Source organism: Cetorhinus maximus, chromosome 18, assembly GCF_964194155.1.
Source record: "Cetorhinus maximus chromosome 18, sCetMax3.hap1.1, whole genome shotgun sequence".
In the NCBI taxonomy this organism is placed as follows: Eukaryota; Metazoa; Chordata; class Chondrichthyes; order Lamniformes; family Cetorhinidae; genus Cetorhinus; species Cetorhinus maximus.
Window position 1 is genome coordinate 76,663,006 of NC_135896.1, and position 18,554 is coordinate 76,681,559.

General features: G+C 44.7%; 1 protein-coding gene across 1 annotated transcript; it reads left to right on the forward strand.

Annotated features, from left to right (window-relative positions):
• The first annotated feature begins 152 nt into the window (after nt 1–152).
• chac1 (ChaC, cation transport regulator homolog 1 (E. coli)) lies at nt 153–4,868 on the forward strand. Its single transcript, XM_078563009.1, has 3 exons — nt 153–1,115; nt 3,354–3,389; nt 4,088–4,868. Exons 1-3 carry the CDS (start codon nt 897–899, stop codon nt 4,487–4,489), a joined length of 657 nt encoding a protein of 218 aa, XP_078419135.1. The 5' UTR covers nt 153–896; the 3' UTR covers nt 4,490–4,868.
• Nucleotides 4,869–18,554: the final 13,686 nt, after the last annotated feature.

The following is an 18,554-nucleotide window of genomic DNA, read 5'->3' on the forward strand; positions in this document are numbered from 1 at the left end:
TTGCATCATTGAACCGCGATCTGATGCAATTCGGAGAAATATTTCAGTACGGCCGGGATCCACTTGCTGATTGGTCGGTTCCAAACCCAAGCCTCACTCGGAAAACACTGATTGGTCGGCGCTTGAATAACTAGCTGGAGCAGTGGAAATCGTGAGAAGTAAATAAAGTGAGAGAGCGATCGACTGAAAGAAATAGAGAGATTGTGTGAGACAGTGAGTTGGAGCGATAGAAGGACACATACAGAGGAGAGACTGAGTGAAAGGACAGGGTGATAGAGAGAGGAAGGGAGAAGACAGTGATTGAGTGAAGGGGAGAGGAAAGTGAGAAAGGAAGGGCAGCGAGAGAGAGAGCCAGAGAGGACAGAGTGAGAGAGAGAGAGGACAGCCGGAGAGAAAGGACAGCCAGAGAGAGAGAGAGAGAGGACAGCCAGAGAGAGGGAGAGAGAGAGGGAGTGAGAGCCGCCAGAGAGGGAGAGATGATATAAGACTGCGAGAGAGAGAGCCAGAGAGAGAGGACAGAGAGAGAGAGGGAAAGGACAGCCAGAGAGAGGGAGAGAGAGAGAGAGTGAGAGCAGCCAGAGAGGGAGAGAGGATATAAGACAGCGAGAGAGAGAGCTGGAGAGGACAGAGTGAGAGAGAGGACAGCCAGAGAGGGGGAGAGAGAACAGCCAGAGAGAGAGAGGACAGCCAGAGAGAGAGGGATATAAGACAGCGAGGGAGAGAGGGGGAGAGAGAGAGAGAGAGTGAGAGCAGCCAGAGAGGGAGAGAGGACAGAGTGAGAGAGGGAGGACAGTGATTGAGAGAGCACAGACTGAGCAAGAGAGACAAAGTGGGTCAAGGAGCAAGGCTGCAGTCCACGGGCAGTTTATTTCTACAGAACCCAGCACCCCCCAGCGATGCCTCCCCAGGTGACCGAGCATTTAGAGAGGGGTGAAGCTAGTTCATTCCTCCAGAGTCACCACACTCCCCATGATCGGGTTCTGTGGATCTTTGGTTACGGCTCCCTGATTTGGAAACCGGATTTTGAATTCACCTCAAGGAAGATTGGCTTCATCCGTGGTTACAGCAGGAGGTTCTGGCATGGAGATTCTTATCACCGAGGCAACCAGGAGACGGTGGGTGGGGTTTAGTTTGGGGTGTTACGAAAAATGGCTGTTTACCCTGTTTAACTCTGAGGGATTGGGGTCCATTGAATCCAAACAAATATTTGGTCTCCTTCTGTTTGAGAACCGCTAGAGGGTCACAGAGACCCCATCACTGCGGGGAATTGCAGGCAGAGACCCCTGTCCGTCCCATCAAAAAATACTTCAATTACTTTTGAAGAGTAATCACTGTTGTAATGTAGGAAACACAGCAGCCAATTAGCTGCAAACTGCAGTGAGACCAGCTAACCTGTTTTTCGTGATGGTGATTGTGGGATAAATATTGGCCAGACACCAGGGATAACTCCCCTGCTCTTCCTCAAAAGAGTACCATGGGATCTTTTACATCCAACCGAGCGAGCCTCAGTTTAAAGTCTCAATTCAAGGGATGGCATCTCCAACAGTGCAGCACTATGTCAGTATTGCATCGGAATGTCAGCTTTGATTTTTGTGCTTTGGTCCTACTGCAGTTGAACCTGGCACCTTAGGCCTCCAAGGCAGGAGAGACTAGTGTGAGCAGGTACTCCAGGTTGTGCCCTGAGCAGCCGCTGCACCCAGTAATCCGTCTGGCAATGTCATCAGCTTTGGCTGGCCCCAGATACAGCAGGTTCTGAGCTGTGTCAATATAAGCCAGGGCCAAGCCAACTGAGCCATAGTTTGTCGCTGTGTGAGCGAATAGCAGACACAGATCTGATCACAGATCAGATATTTCATCTCATTTCTATATTTTTTAGTTCTGATGAAGGGTCATACGGACTCGAAACATCAACTGTATCCCTCTCCGCAGATGCTGTCGGACCTGCTGAGTTTTTCCAGGTATTTTTGTTATTGTTGTAGCAGACACAGATCTGTCCCATCACTAAGATAAAAGCAAAATACTGCGGATGCTGGAAATCTGAAACAAAAACAAAAATAAACACAAAAATTGCTGGAAAAACCCAGCAGGTCTGACAGCACCCATGAAGAGAAAGACAGACTTAATGTTTCGAGTCCGTTTGATTCTTCCTCAGAACTAAAGAGAAGTAGAAATGTGAAATAAGTATATAAATATATATGTGGTGAAATATATGTCCCTCTGGGACACCCTGGTCCACTCCTCCATCACCCCCTACACCTCAACCCCGTCCTATGGCACCTTTGCATGCAATCGCAGAAGGTGCAACACCTGCCCCTTTACTCCCCACCCACCCGCCCCTCACTGTCCAAGGGTCCAAACACTCCTTTCAAGTGAAGCAATACTTCACTTGCACTTCCCTCAATTTGGTCTACTGCATTTGCTGCTCCCAATGTGGTCTCCTCTACATTGGAGAGACCAAGCACAGACTTGGTGACCGCTTTGCAGAACACCTTCGGTCTGTCCGCAAGCATGACCCAGACCTTCTTGTCGCTTGCCATTTCAACACACCACCCTGCTCTCATGCCCACATGTCCACCCTTGGCCTGCTGCAATGTTCCAGTGAAGCTCAACGCAAACTGGAGGAACAGCACCTCATCTTCCGATTAGGCACTTTACAGCCTTCCGGACTTAACATTGAGTTCAACAACTTCAGATCATGAACTCTCTCCTCCATCCTCACCCCTTTTTGATCCCTTTTTTCCAATATTTATTAATTTTTGTCTATATATATTTTTTCCCACCTATTTCTATTATTATTTGTTAAATTTATTTCTATTCATTGTTTTATCCCCACCTTTTAGCCTATTTCGATCTCTTTTCCCACACTGTCCCCTCCCCCCACCCCACCCCACCCCCACTAAGGCTACCTGTCACTTGCTCATCCTGCTTTCTACTCTTAATGTCACCATTAGCATCTCCTTTTACCAGTACTACCACTATCAACACCCCTTCGACCTTTTGTTTATGACATCTTTTTCAATCTCTCCTTTGCCTCCACCTATCACTGGCCTTCTATCCAGCTTAACCCCCTTAAACAGTATGTATTTCACCACATTTCTACTTCTCTTTAGTTCTGAGGAAGAGTCACACGGACTTGAAACGTTAACTCTGTCTTTCTCTTCACAGATGCTGTCAGACCTGCTGGGTTTTTCCAGCAATTTTTGTTTTTATTCCTGTCCCATCACTGTTTGGGAGGTTGACATTTGGGGAAGGAATGGGATCCACAGACTGAATTGGAATCAATGGTTGTTCCTTGTTTTCTCAGTACACGGGCTGTCAATGTGATAATTAATCTGCTTTGTTTTGTTTTCCAGCCAGGCCGTGTTGTCACATTGCTGGAAGATGCTGATGTAAGTATTTTACAGTGAGATAGTGTTGTCAAACTCAACTTAGTCTAAGAAAGGTAGCTCAGAGGCTGGGTGGGAACTGTGGATGAGTAACAAGCTTTGGGGTTCCTAGGTATCAGAAATCAGTGAAAGCTGGTGGACAGGGAAAAAGTAGTTTCAACGGCTAATGGACTGTTAACTTTCAAGATGGCTAGAATATAAAAAAGTGCAAGTTACGCTACAGTCATATAAAGATCTAGTTAGATTGCATCCACAGTAACACGTTAAGTTCTGGGAAGGATATACACTGGCCTTGGACGGAGTGAAGAGCAAATTCACCAGAATCATATTGGGCCTAAAAGGATTACATTATGAAGACAGGTTGTATAGTCTAGGCTTGTATTCCACAGACATTTGCGGTCCTGCTACATGGCACTGCTGATATGTGTTAACCATGGATGCAGTTTGGCATGATGAAACATCATAGCCAACCTCTGCCCTCTCCTGCAGTTGGCACATGGGCAGGGGAGCCTGTGTAGAGTGATTAGGATTAGAAACTCCTGCCTGAGATAGGCTGCCTTCACTTCTGACTGGAATCGAAACTGTTCCTCCCCTCCCCCAACCCCACCATCTCCGGGTAATGCTATATGATGTGTGAGCTGTACTTTTACTGGTGTTTGAGCCTAATCACGGCTGCACTCTCTCTCTCTCAATCTGCTCAGGCCAACACATGGGGAGTGGCCTATGAGGTGCGAGATGATCAGATCAGGACTTCGCTGGAGTACCTGAACATTCGGGAAAGCGTGCTTGGGGGATACATGTGCAAGACTGTGGAATTCTTTCCCCAGGGGCTGGAGTCCTGTGCCAGCATCTTGGCCCTGGTTTATATTGCCACGCCTCAGAACCCGCTGTATCTGGGGCCAGCCAAGGCTGACGACATTGCCAAGCAGATTGTTGGGTGCAGCGGCCACTCGGGACACAACCTGGAGTACCTGCTCAGACTGTCACAGTTCATGCATGCCACATGCCCAGGGGTAGAGGATGAGCACTTGTTCTCAATTGAAGCAGCTGCCCTGACACTCTTATTGCCCCTGGCAGATGGACAAGGTGATCGGCAAGAATAGGCAACACTCGTCTAGCTACCAAATTCAGCAAGTGTGCCGGCTTCACATCCTGTTCACCAGTATTGGCGTGTGCTAGAACATTACATACGATTGAGTGGATGGACCGACCAGTCTTAGTTGCTGAAAGCTCGAGTTTTTCCAAAATGTTGCTGCTTGACCTACTGAAGCCCAAATTTTTCTTGGAACGTTTGAACTGGAGACTTGATACAGTGTGGACCAGAATCACATGTACCTTCCAGCTACTGATTTCCAGGAGACTTTCTATCCAGCTGCACGTGTTGGAAGAGTGTGTTTGAGCCTGGTGCCTGTACTGGGGTTCTAGGCTCTGCTGAAATACTATATGCTGGATTTCCATGTCTAATTCTATATTGATATCACATTGTTTATGTGTTTTTAAAAAATATATATATTACAAACTAAGGCTGCTGGCTGTGCCTCTTGGCTATTGTCACTCATGGTGGGGATGGAGGAATGTGTACCCATTACTCCTTTTCCTCAATAAGGCCTCAAACCTCTCTGGGTACAGACAAAACCCCAAACACAGCAGAATACAAGAGATATGAGCAGGAGTTGAGCATACACCCGTCGAGCCTGCTCCATCATATAATCGTTGGCTGATCTTGGGCTTCAACTCCACTTTCCAGCCACTCCCTATTTCCTCTGATTCCGAGACCGACCAAAAATCTGTCTATCTCAGCCTTTAAATATAGTAAATGATGGTGTATCCACAACCCTCTGGGCTAGAGATTTCCAAAGAGTCACAACCATTTGAGTGAAGAAATTTCTGTTTCGAGTCCTTATCCTGAGACAGTGCCCCCATATTCTCGATTTCCTCAGCAAGTGGAAACAACATCTCGGTGGCCACCCTGTCAAGCTTCTTCAGCAACTCTCAGCCGCAGTTAACGACCCACAGCACCATACAGTGATCCACAGCATTGACCCTGAAAGCCTTGAGCCTCAAACAGTGACCCTTCACCCCTCTGACGTCAGAAAATCCCCAGCCCCGGGTAGCAGGTCACTGGATTAGGAGCAGAAATCTCCTCCGACATATTTCCTTTACCCCGCCCCTCCCAGGCTTGAGCGTACTGAGGCTAGTTGTTCCTCTGAAGCTTGACTCAGACTGGCCTGAGATACAGAATGTTCTGGCTGATTAGGGAACGGCTGGTACTGAGGCAGAGTGTCTGCAGTGGGTGGAAATAGTACAGATGTTCAAATCCACCAAGATATAACACTGGAAAAAGCTGACAGCAAAAATAAACAAGTGGAATCCAGGCATGTGACCAAGGCCAGCACTGCAAAAACAACTGAGCAAGTTAAAGTCTTGTTAGATTGCTCAACTTGCAGGATATTTATTGGATCATATTCCCTAATTCAGTTGATCTTTCTGTGAAAATGGAAACTTAATACCCAAGTCACTGACACAACAAAACAACAAGTAGTAAAAATGGGATTGCAGTGGGACACGCACACACGCGCGCACACACACACACACACACACACTGCATGAACTGAGGCCAGAGCCAAGATTCCATAGGGTTACTTTTAGGAGGGACATTCCTGTTTCTACAGCTCGTGTCCATTATTAATGATTTCAGCCTGACTCCCTGCTCATCTGCTTCACAGCCCAGGCGGGGTGGGGGTGAGGGTGGCAAAAGCTCCGCAATAAGGATAAGATGCTGGTTGATCCATAACTGTTTATATCAAACACAGCCCAGAGCAAGTGTCTTACTGGTGGTAAAACAATCACAGGGATTACAACACCAAATCACCAATGAGATTATTCTCACACACTGACATACTAGGGTCTGGTCTATCATTCCCCCTACACCCTGCCCAAACAGTGATGGGGCAGGGAGTCTGTGTTGGTGATTTCACGTACAAGCAAGTTATGATGAACTTTTATAAACCACTAGTTCAGTCTCAACTGGAGTATTTTGTCCAATCATGGGCACCACACTTCAGGAAGGATGTGAAGGCATTAGGTCCAGAAAAGATTCACGAGAATGGTTCTAGGGATGAGAAGCTTCAGTTATGAGGATAGATTGAAGATGTTGGGATTGCTCTCCATGGAGAAGAAAAGGTTGAGAAAAGATTTGGTAGTGGTTTAATATTACGTGGTGTCTAGACAGAATGGATAGAGAAAAACTGTTTCCATTGGTGGGGTCGTCGAGAACCAGAGGACATTGATTTAAGGGGAACACCAAAAAAAAACCAACAACATGAGGAAAAATTTTATGCAGTGAGTGGTTAGGATCTGGAAATGCACTGTCTGAGAGTGGTGAAGGCAGGTTAGGATCTGGAAATGCACTGTCTGAGAGTGGTGAAGGCAGGTTCAATCATGACTTTAAAAATAAAATTGGATAATTATTTGAAGAGAAAAAGTTTACAGGGTTATAGGAAAAAGGCAGTGTTGTGGCACTAGTTAAGTTGCTCTGAAAGAGAGCTGGCACGAACATGACAGGCCAAAGGGCCTCTTTCTGTGCTGTAATTATTTTTCTGATGCTATGATAGGACAGATGTGTGTGTCCATTATTGTCCCCAGTGTTGGGACAATGCCCCCATGCACCATCCCACCCCCTAACACCATTACATCCTCCCCTCACTATTATAACACATTTCACTAGAAGCTGGTACTTGGGATGGGGAGGGTGTCTTTGCAGGAGGATTGAGCTGGGGCTTAGTAGTGATATTTGCAAATTCCATTGCCAGTCAACAGTTCCTCATATATGAGGCATAACTAAAATAGGCCTGGCCCTTTCTGCCTCAGGCAGGGCGATGCTGATTGGTCACTGCAATAAAACATCACAATGTTATATCTGAACCATTAATTATCTTGTTTACCAAATGGTGACTGTGGCCTGAAGGGGAATTTGTCTGGGAGTCAAATCACTGATAAATCATAGGAGACAAATTAACATCCAGATAAAACATCCACCTTCCAGGATAAATCGATTTTATAGCAACTTCTCTTCCCTTCTCATGCCTGGAGACCAAGTCATGATTCACAATCAATGACAGCATATTTCCTTCAATTATGGGTGAGCCACATTGAAGGGGCAGTACAGTTAGCTTTGTAGCTAATCCATGCTGTATCTGACCTGGGAGTGTTTGATGGGGATAGTGCAGAAAAAGTTTAATTCCATTTCTAAACCCTGCTGTATCTGCCCTGAGAATGTTTCATGGGATAGTGTAGTGGGAGCTTTACTCTGTATCTAGTTCATGCTGTACTTCCCCTAGGAATGTTTAATGGGACAATATAGAGTGAGTTTAACTCTGTATCTAACCCATGTTGTACTTGCGCTGGGAATGTTTGATGGGATAATGTAGAGGGAGCTTTACTCTGTATCTAACCTATGCTGTACTTCCCCTAGAAATGTTTAATGGGTCATTGTGGAGAGAATTTTACTCTGTATCTAATCCATGTTGTACCTGTCTTAGGAGAGGAATGTTTAATGGGACATTGTCTATATTAATGAAGAAATTATATCTTTCCCTACTGCCTGAAGTCTCAAAGCTCCAGCCCACTACCCTCTCCATGTGTCAGATGGGCCTTTTCTTCTGATGCTGATTCTACATGTGCGACAATGTTGTTTGTGGGGAGGCACAGTCTTGGTGGGAAGCACTGTATGGGGGGGTGATGGCACTGTCAGGAGTGGCGGGGGGGGGGAAGAAGGTAAAGTCTGGTGGGGGGAGGGGGAGGTTAGAGAACCACAAATAACAGGAAAATAAATATCACGTCCAACAAAATAATGAATAAGGAGTCAGACTATGACGAGTATTGCTGCAATCACGGCCTCGGGTTTATCGGAGCAATGCAGATCTTCCTGTATGTTCAATACAAGACCCACAATGTGAACTTTCCCTGTCTCCCTGTTAATTCTCTCAGTGCTGCTCCTCTGGGAAACAAAATCCATCAATGGAGCCAAACGTCGCACAAACAATAGGAGCCAGATCAGTCAGGCGATTAGTCTCAAAGGATTCAGGAATTTAACAAACATTTATTAAAAGAGAAAACAAAAAAAATCACTCCATTATGAGAAAACATTCATTTCAAAGCTGAGGGAGAATGGAAACAGAATAAGAGGAGCTGGAAAACAGCAATGAGTGGGGAACAGCCATAGTTCATAATATAACTGCAGTACAATATAATGAGCATCAATGAAGAGATTGTCCCCAGTATCAACGCACAATTTTCAGTGCATCCATTGTTTGCGCAGGTAATGCAGAGACCACGGATCATGGGGAGCCCAGTTTCAGCCCACAAATTGCATTGTTTAAGTGCCGAGCCACGTGGAGCATGAGGGGTCCAGCTTCAGTCCACAGGACTGGAACCAATGTCATTACTCGAGTTATTAGTTCTGTGGGGAAAGGTGTAAACTAAAGCATGAGGTGAAGAAAGGCAAAAGGAATAATGAGCATACCAAAGATATGAGAGAAAATCGGGAAAGTACAAAGAACAGATCAGGAGGGAGTAAAAGGATTGCTGATGGTGGTTTGCGTCTTAAGTACATAAATACACAAAGAAGTCTGAACGTGTTGGGAAGACTACCATTTGCCCTGGGGTGGGGTGGGGGATGGTATGATATAACAATGTCAATAGAGACACAACTTAGACCAGGACAGATAGAGGGAATGAGGAGTGGTGTTATTTAAACATTTCATTGCAGCACTAGAACCCAGGGATAGTGCTAGAGCTGAACAAGTTTAGAGATAATGAATAAGAATGGAACTGTATTTGAGGTGTGAACAATGGGATGGAGACAGAGGAGTACATTTGAGACAAAAAAGAGAAAAATGCAGGAAAAAAGTAGCAACTGGAGATGGACTGTGGAGAGTAATGTAAAATGCAAAGGATGAGAAGGATTTCGACCATGTGCTTTTTGAAACAGTCTGTATTTGGTGTGACAAAGAAGGGGGCAGTGTCTCTAATGCAAGGAGATGGAGTGAGCTGAGTAGGTGAGTTAAGAGTGGGGCAACATCTGGAAAGAGTGACCACAACATTGTACTACTCCATAGAAAAATTGAAAAGGGTGGGGGGAAAGTCAAAAATAAAGTTGATTGATTGGAAAAGCCAATCATGGATCAAAAGGAAACGGGGGGAAAAATAGCAATGAGACAGTGACAAACAATGAGAAATGTACAGGAGATTGTTAGGGTGCAGACTAGACATGTTCCCACAGAAAATAATGAGAGTGCAGCAAAAAAGGGAGCTCCTGGGATAAGGAGAGAATTTCATGTTGGAATGGGGCTACGAGGCATGTGACCAATTTAAGGCAATAACACACGAGGAAATCAGGCAGAATATAGGAAATACTGCAGGGAAGCAAAGGAGATTAGAAAAGATGAGAGGTTATGGGGGTGGCGGATTAGAAAATACTGACCAGAAACAAAGTAAATCATTTTATAAACACAGGGTAACAGAATGTTGAAGAAAGGTGGGGCCAATTAAAGATGAAAAGGGAAAGGGTGGTGATACTAACCAGTTTTCTTATAGAGTGATGGTGGGAATGAAAGAGTACAAGGAGAGATGGTGAATCAGTTGGATATGATAACTTTGGGCCAGGAAAAGCCACTGATAAAATCTGGTGAAACTCAATTGAAAAGATACTGGGCCCCGACGGTTTCCAGCCTATATATAGAGAAATGCCAGAGAGAAAATAGCAGAAGCTCTGATCACAGACATTCAATATCCCAGGATATTGAAGTTGTGCCAGAGGACCGGAGGGTTGTCATGTAACAAGGGAGAGGGATAAACCGGGTAACTCAAGACCAGTCAGCTTAATATCAGTCTCATGAGGCAAGTCACATCTGACAAATTTAGATTATTTGTGTAAAAGGATTTTCAAAAGACATTTGAATCAGATGTTGCACAGAAGGTCTGTTGATAAAATTAAGGCACACAGTACTGAAGGAGCATGGCAGCATGAATCAGTAGTCAATTAAAGCACTGAAATGGTTATGGTTAAGTCATGGCAATGTTTTACAGACTGGAGGCATGTAGTTGGTCATATCTCCGAGTGGTCAGCATTGGGATCAGTTCCCAGTTCCAGTTCAATTTCCAGTTCCCTGGCCCCAACCGCCTCCTCTTCACCATGGACGTCCAATTCCTCTACACCTCCATCCCCCACCAGGATGGTCTAAGGGCTCTCCGCTTCTTCCTTGAACAGAAGCCCGAACAATCCCCATCCACCACCAGTTTCCTCCGTCTGGCTGAACTTGTTCTCTCACTGAACAATTTCTCCTTAAATTCGTCTCACTTCCTCCAAATGAAAGCTGTGGCTATGGGTACCTGCATGGGCCCCAGTTATGCCTGTCTTTTTATGGGGTATGTGGAACATTCCTTGTTCCAGTCCTACTCAGGCCCCCTCCCACAACTGTTTCTCCAGTACATTGATGACTGTTTCGGTGCCGCTTCATGCGCTTACTAGACCTGGAAAAATTTATTAACTTTGTTTCCATACCTCGACTACAGCTCCTCACACCCTGCTTCCTGTAAGGACTCCATCCCATTCTCTCAGTTCCTTCGCTTCCGTCGCATCTGTTCCGATGATGCCACTTTCCAAAACAGTTCCTTCTTCCTTAACCGAGGTTTCCCACCCACGGTGGTTGACAGGGCCCTCAACTGTGCCTGGCCCATCTCCCACGCATCCGCCCTCACACCTTCCTCTCCCTCCCAGGACCATGATAGGATCTCCCTTGACCTCATTTTTCACCCCACTAGCCTCCGCATTCAAAGGATCATCCTCCGCCATTTCCGCCAACTCCAGCATGATGCCACCACCAAACACATCTTCCCTTCAACCCCGCTGTTGGCATTCTGAAGGGACCGTTCCCTCCGGGACACCCGGGTCCACTCCTCCATCACCCCCTACACCTCAACCCCCTCCCATGGCACCTTCCCATGCAAATGCAGAAGGTGCAACACCTGCCCCTTTACTTCCCCCCTCCTCACCATCCAAGGGCCCAAACACTCCTTTCAAGTGAAGCAGCGCTTTACTCGCACTTCCCTCAATTTAGTCTACTGCATTCGCTGCTCCTAATGCGGTCTCCTCTACATTGGAGAAACCAAACACAGACTGGGTGACCGCTTTGCAGAACACCTTTGGTTTGTCTGCAAGCATGACCCAGACCTTCCGGTCGCTTGCCATTTCAACACACCACCCTGCTCTCATGCCCACATGTACGTCCTTGGCCTGCTGCAATGTTCCAGTGAAGCTCAATGCAAACTGGAGGAACAGCACCTCATCTTTCGATTAGACACTTTACAGCCTTCCGGACTTAACATTGAGTTCAACAACTTCAGATCATGAACTCTCTCCTCCATCCTCACCCCTTTTTGATCCCCTTTTTTCAAATATTTATTTTAAAATTTTTACATATACATTTCCCCCCCCACCTATTTATATTATTTAAATTTATTTCCACTCATTGTTTTATCCCCACCTTTTAGCCTATTTTGATCTTTTCTCCCATTCCATCCCCTCCCCCACCAGGGCCATCTGTCACTTGCTCATCCTGCTTTCTACTCTTAATTGCACTATTAGCATCTCCTTTAGCCAGTATCACCACCATTAACACCCCTTCGACCTTTTGTTAATGACATCTTTTGCAATCTCTCCTTTGCCTCCACCTATCACTGGCCTTCTATCCAGCTTCATCTGTCCCAGCCCCCCCCTTAAACAGTATATATTTCATCACATTTCTACTTCTCTATGGTTCTGAAAAAGTGTCATACGGACTCGAAACGTTAATTCTGTCTTTCTCTCCACAGATGCTGTCAGGCCTGTTCAGTTTTTCCAGCAATTTTAGTTTTTGTTTGGGATCAAAATTTATGCTAGTGTCATGCATTGAGTATAGGGTCACAATGTTGAAATTTGCATATCTCAAAATAGGAGTGCGATTAACTTTGAATAGAATTGTAGCTGACTTCAGGAGGGCGTAGACTTAAGACGAGATTGGAAACAATGGGGAAAAGCAGAACGTGTAATAGCTTTTAAAGGGGAAGGGATAACTATTTGAAAGAGAGCATTTTAAAAAACTGTTGCAGATAGCAGGTAATTGGGACTGAGGGGAGAGAACTTTGAGGGCACAGGAGCGATGAGCTGAAAGGGGAAAGGATGGGGAAATGGCACCTGGTAGTTATGGTATGTAGGTAGTTTCAGAGAGAAAGCACAGGACAATGTGCAAATGGCCACCTCCTGCTATGCTTGTAAACTTGTAAGAAACAACCAAATTATTGCATAACTCATTCAACAAACAACAGATGGGCAGAGGTGATTGGAAGGGCGAGGAAACTTTAAAAGAGTTTACACCTTACGTATTAGGCTAATTCTTGGGATGTGTGGTTACTGACAAAGCTAATGTTTATTGTCCATTTGTATAATACTACTGAGTGCCTTGCTTGGCCGCTTCAGAGGGAAATTAAGAGTCATTGGCATAGCACTTAAGTCACATATAGGGCCAGACTGGGTAAGGATGGTGGATATCCTTCCTTTAAGGGAAGTGAACAAGTTGGATTCTTATGACAATCTAACAGCTTTTGTTGATCTTCCCTTCCCCCAAAGCTATACTTGCTTTAAACCTATCAAAGCTCAAACTTTTTGCAGTTATGCTATAGAGAGACCTAAGCAATCCCATAACCAACAGATCAGATCAAAGCTTTGCAACAATATCAAAATACTGCAGATACTGGAAATCCGAAATAAAAACAAAGTGCTGGAAATACTCAGTGGGTTTGGTAGCATCTATGGAGAGAGAAATAGAGTTAAAGTTTCAGGTCTGTGACCTTTTATCAGACACTGCTGCCTATTTTCAGCATTTTCTGTTTTTACTTCAAAGCTCTGCAGTTCTGCCACATCCAGCCGTGGATGGTGGTGGACAACTAAACAATTAGTGGGAAGAGGGGGCTCCATGAACATCCCCATTCCCAATGATGGGGGAACCCAGCACAAGTTCAAAAACAAGGCTGAAACATTTGCAACCATTCTCAGCCAGATGTGCTGAGCGGATAGATGGTCCATCTGGGCCTCATCCTAAGATCCCCAGCTTCACAGACAATATGAACATACAAATTAGAAGCAGGGGTAGGCTACTCAGCTCCTCAAGCCTGCTCCGCTATTCAATAAGACCATGGCTGATTTGATTGCAACCTCAACTCCACATTCTCACCCACGCCTGATAACCTTTCACCCACTTGCTTATCAAGAATCCACCAAGCTCTGCCGTAAAAATATTCAATGACGCTAACTTTCAGTGCCTTTTGAGGAAGAGTTCCAAAGACTCAGAAAAAAATTTCTCCTCATCTCTGTCCTAAATGGGCGCCCCTTTATTTTTAAATAGTGACCCAGAGTTCTAGATTCTTCCACAAGAGGAAACGTCCTTTTCACATCTATCCTGTCAAGACCTCTCAGGAACTTATATGTTTCAATCAAGTCATCTCTCACTCTTCTAAACTCCAGTGGATACAGGCCTAGCCTGTCTAACCTTTCTTCATAAGACAACCCACCCATTCCATGTATTAGTTTAGTAAACATTCTCTGAATTGCTTCCAAGCTCAAAAGACTTTAAAGGGGCCACACACTAAATCACCTGCGCACTCCAAAAAAAAAATTAGGGGGTACATTGATCACAGATGCCAGTCTTCAGCCAATTCAATTTACTCTACATGATATCAATAAATAGTGCACTGTATACACTATGCCCGAATAACACCCAGCTGTAGTACTGAAGAATTTGCTCCAGAACTAGCAGCACCTCTAGCCAAACTGTTCCTGTACACTCACCTACAACACTTGACATTTACCTGACAAAGTGAAAAAATGCCTTGTCCACAAAACATAGGACAAATTCAATCCAGAAAATGACCACCCCATCAATTCTCTTCCCCTTCAAAAGCTTGGCTAAATTCCCCTTAAATGCATCTGCATTATTTGCTTCAACCACTCCCTATACAGCAAGTTCCACATTCAGTCAACGAGTGGTAAGAATAAGTTTGAGTTCCCTAATGTATTTCTTGATGACCATCTTATATCGACAGCCTCTAGTTATGCCCTTTCCCAGAAGAGGCCACATTCCCTCTGTATCCACGCTATCAAACCTTTCGATAATTTCAAAGACCTCTATCAACCACCAGCCTTCTTTTCTACACTTGTCCCTTTATATTACATAGTTATTTCATGATATATGCCCTCTGTTATATTATAAACATCTGTTACACACTCATCCAATCTCTCACATTACAAACAGCTGTTAGACAGGTCCCTTCCCTCATATTGTATACAAATGTTAGACTAATTCCTTCGCTCACATTATATATAACTGGTGCAGACTTGACCTCACATTTCCCACATTGTACTCCGTGGCCCTAGTGAGTTACTGAAACATGGGCATAAGACTCTCTTGAGTATTTCAGCTAAATGGCCATTCTTCACCTGCGAGTCTACAAAATTAATATTGGGAGGCTGTTCAAATGTGGAGGCAACATAAATGAGCTGGAATCAGTCCTCATCTAGTATCCACTGCCATCAGCTTTGCAACATTACAACAGCGACTACACTTCAAGATGTAATTTATTGGCTGCAAAACATTTTGGAATGGCCAGTGGTCGTGAAAGACACTATAGCAATGGCAAAACTTTTGTTTCTTTCCAAGCAGAGGGTCATTGAGTGATCAGGTTTGTGGGGTATGTGGAACATTCATTATTCCAGTCCTAAACTGGCCCCCTCTATATTTGTTCTCTGCTACATTGATGATTGCATTGGTGTTGCCTCCTGTTCTCGCCATGAACTGGAAAATGTCATTGACTTTGTTTCCAATTTCCACCCTTCCCTTATCTGGTCCATCTCGGATATATCCCTTCCTCGACTTCTCGTCTCCATTTCTGGAGATCGGCTATCTACTAATGTTCATTACAAACAGCTCCCACAGCTATCTCAACTACACTGCCTCACACCTTGCTTCCTGTTAGGCCTCCATTCCATTCTGATGATGCAATTTTCCTCACCTGTGCATCCAGCATGTCTTCCTTTTTCCTCAACCAATGATTCCCAACCAGCCTGGTGGACAGGGCCCATTGTGCGTGATCCATTTCACACACTTTTGCTCTCACCCCTTCCTCTCCCTCCCAGAGCCAAGATAGTGTTCCCCTTGTTCTCACCTTCCAACCCACCAGCCTTTGTATTCAACAGATCATCCTTCGCCATTTCTGATAGCTCCAGCTTGATGCAACCACCAAACACATCCTTCACTACCCTCTCCTTTTAGCATTCCATAGGGACTGTTCCCCCTGTGACACATTTGTCCACTACTCAGTCACGCCCAACACCCACTCCCTTCCCTACGGGACCTTTCCATGCAAGTGTAGGAGATGCAGCACCTGTCTTTTCGCCTCCTCCCTTCCTACAAGTGAAATAGCAATTTACTTGCACTTCTTTCACTTTAGTATGCTGTATTCGCTGCTCATGATGTGGTTTCCTCTATACTGGGGAGACCAAACACAGATTGGGGATTGCTTTACAGCAGCCCTCTGTTCAGTCCACAAGCACGACTCCAAACTTCCGGTTGCTTGTCATTTTAATTCTCCACCTTACTCCCATACTGACCTTTCTGTCCATGGTCTGCTAGTGTTCCAGTGAAGCCCAACACAAACTCAAGGAACAACACCTTATCTTTTGACTCAGCCCTTCTGGACTCAACATTGAGTTCAATAACCTCGGATTATAACCTCTGCTTCCATCTTGTTTTTTTTCCCTCGTTATTCGTTTTGCTGGAATACAAACAGAAAATCCTGGAAAAACTCAGCCCTTGTTTTGCTATAAACACATTCTGCTACCTTACCTTTATGCCACTATCGGCATCTCTTTTAGTCTTCACCACTACCATTAACACTCCCTTTTTCTTGTGTCCAAGGCATCTTTGTCAATCTCTCCTTCGCCCCACCTATCGCTGACCTTCTATCCTGCTCCACCCCCCTTAAATTCCATCACATTACTACTCCTCTTCAGTTCTGAAGAGTTGTCGTGCAGACTCGAAATGTTAACTGTTTCTCTCTCCACAGATGCGGTCAGGCCTGCTGAGCTTTTCCAGCATTTTTTGTTTTTATTTCATATTTCCAGCATCCGCAGTATTTTGCTTTTATCTTTCGTTTTGCTGGGTTGGTCCTGTCTTGTATCTTTTCTTTTAATCCCTTCACGTTGCATTCAGATGGTTCTTAAGTAGCCATTCATGCCTCATTTGGACACAATCTTTGTTTCTTTACTATATCCATTACCACTCTCTTTGGCTGTTGCATCATGAAACCTTTTATTATTTAATCTTCCCTGGCCTCCATCCTATCACAGACCTTTTTTCATCCTGCCCCTCTCCTCCTCCTACTGGTTTAAAAACTCTTACATTTCTATCTCTCTTCATTTCTGATGAAAGGTTATCAACCTGAACATTAACTCTGCTTTTCTCTACAAATGCTGCTGGACCTGCTGAATTTTCCCAGCATCTACAGCATTTCACTTGTAGGGTGAAAACCCTGACTGACTGCTTTAGCCCAGTGCACATTGTCCAATTGTTGCATCCCATCCTGTTATCCAGCTGAACGCAGTTAGCTGTGCATTGGCAAAGAATCAAATCTGGGGCAGTCATGGTCTGTATAGTCCAGTTACAGGCTTCCTTTTCTAACATTGGCCATTGCAGGAACTGTTATAGATCTTTACTTCACAATTAAGCTTACATGAAGAAACACAAACACCGGCAGCTCTTTAGAGACTTTGATTTTATTCTGATACTGTACTGCTTGTACCTGAATCATTTTTGCTAAGGTTGAACACAAATTGTGACTGATTTCATTAACTGATTGTGCATTGAGTTATGGCGTTGCAATAAAATAAATCAGTTAACCAGCCCGCACTGTCAGGGGAGGGTGGGGGAAGAAACTGATTCAGTGAACTGGTATTGCATACATTGTACAATTAACCACACAGGCCTCCTCCTCCATGCATCCTCCTCAAACCTTTTCCATTGTACACCCTGAAATGCAAGTCAAGCTCCTAGTGTAGCCCAGTACTGAACTTAAAATAAGGCCCCAGGGTGCTCAGTTTACAATTTTTGCCACATGTCAAACTGGGTAATGAATCTGAAACTGTCACTCAATCTCTTTAAAAAACATGTAATAATGTAATATGTGCCCTGACCGCAAGGAGCAGAGTGCATCAGCTTGAAACAGGACCTGAAGATCCCAGCTAGACCTCTACCACCTCAACACTGTCTGCAACAGGCATCATTCTATACTGGCTAAAGGAAGATGCTCACATACCCATGTAGGTGCAGATCCTGCCTACTTTGGGTCTTAGAGTCGCAGCTCAGTGCTTGACACCTCTGCAAAGGTACATAGCCAGTAGAAGAATGCACTAACAAGTTAAGCGCAACCTGCAAGCACAGTAGTATAAAGGATGTGATTCGAGTGTTACACCATCACCTCAACCCTGGATGTTCTAATTAACATGGCTATCCAGGATTTAGATAATCAAACTGCAGCACTGTGGCGAGTCAGTTTATTCTGCAGGTTAGTTAGTGAACGGAAATCTGTTGTATTTGTCTGGGGGGGCTGGTGTGGGGTGGGGGCGGAAGAGGCAGTTCACACAATGTCTCACAGAGCTGCCCATACAAGCAGAACGATGTCTCCTAAATTATACATGGAATCTTTCAACAGATCCATTCCACTGGATGGAAAAACTAACCAGCCGGTGAATCAGAGATGTAAGGCAACACCAAGGCTTGCAGCACAGGGAAAGGACACTAGGTTCAACTAAGGATCAATGATAACTGCAGATACAAAACTCTGGATTTTAACCTTGATATAATTCAGACCATTAAAAGAACTTAATCTGTTTTTGCTATTTAAAATACTGCATAGTTTCCACTCATTTACAATACATTTACTATTTATTTTAAAATACAGCCTCTATTTTCTTCCCTCCTTTTGCTCAGTTTTAGTTTTTCCAATGGGCGGTGAACTGCCTCTCCCAGGGGTCTGGCTGAATATTTAAACAGAGGGCAGGTCTCAGGAGGGTAATTC

What these genes read in the sequence shown, in the direction of transcription:
- chac1 (XM_078563009.1), top strand. Translation starts at nt 897, where the DNA reads ATGCCTCCCCAGGTGACCGAGCATTTAGAGAGGGGTGAAGCTAGTTCA. An exon ending in ACCGAGGCAACCAGGAGACG is followed by an intron (nt 1,116 to 3,353) that starts GTGGGTGGGGTT and finishes TTTGTTTTCCAG; the next exon opens with CCAGGCCGTGTTGTCACATT. An exon ending in CATTGCTGGAAGATGCTGAT is followed by an intron (nt 3,390 to 4,087) that starts GTAAGTATTTTA and finishes CAATCTGCTCAG; the next exon opens with GCCAACACATGGGGAGTGGC.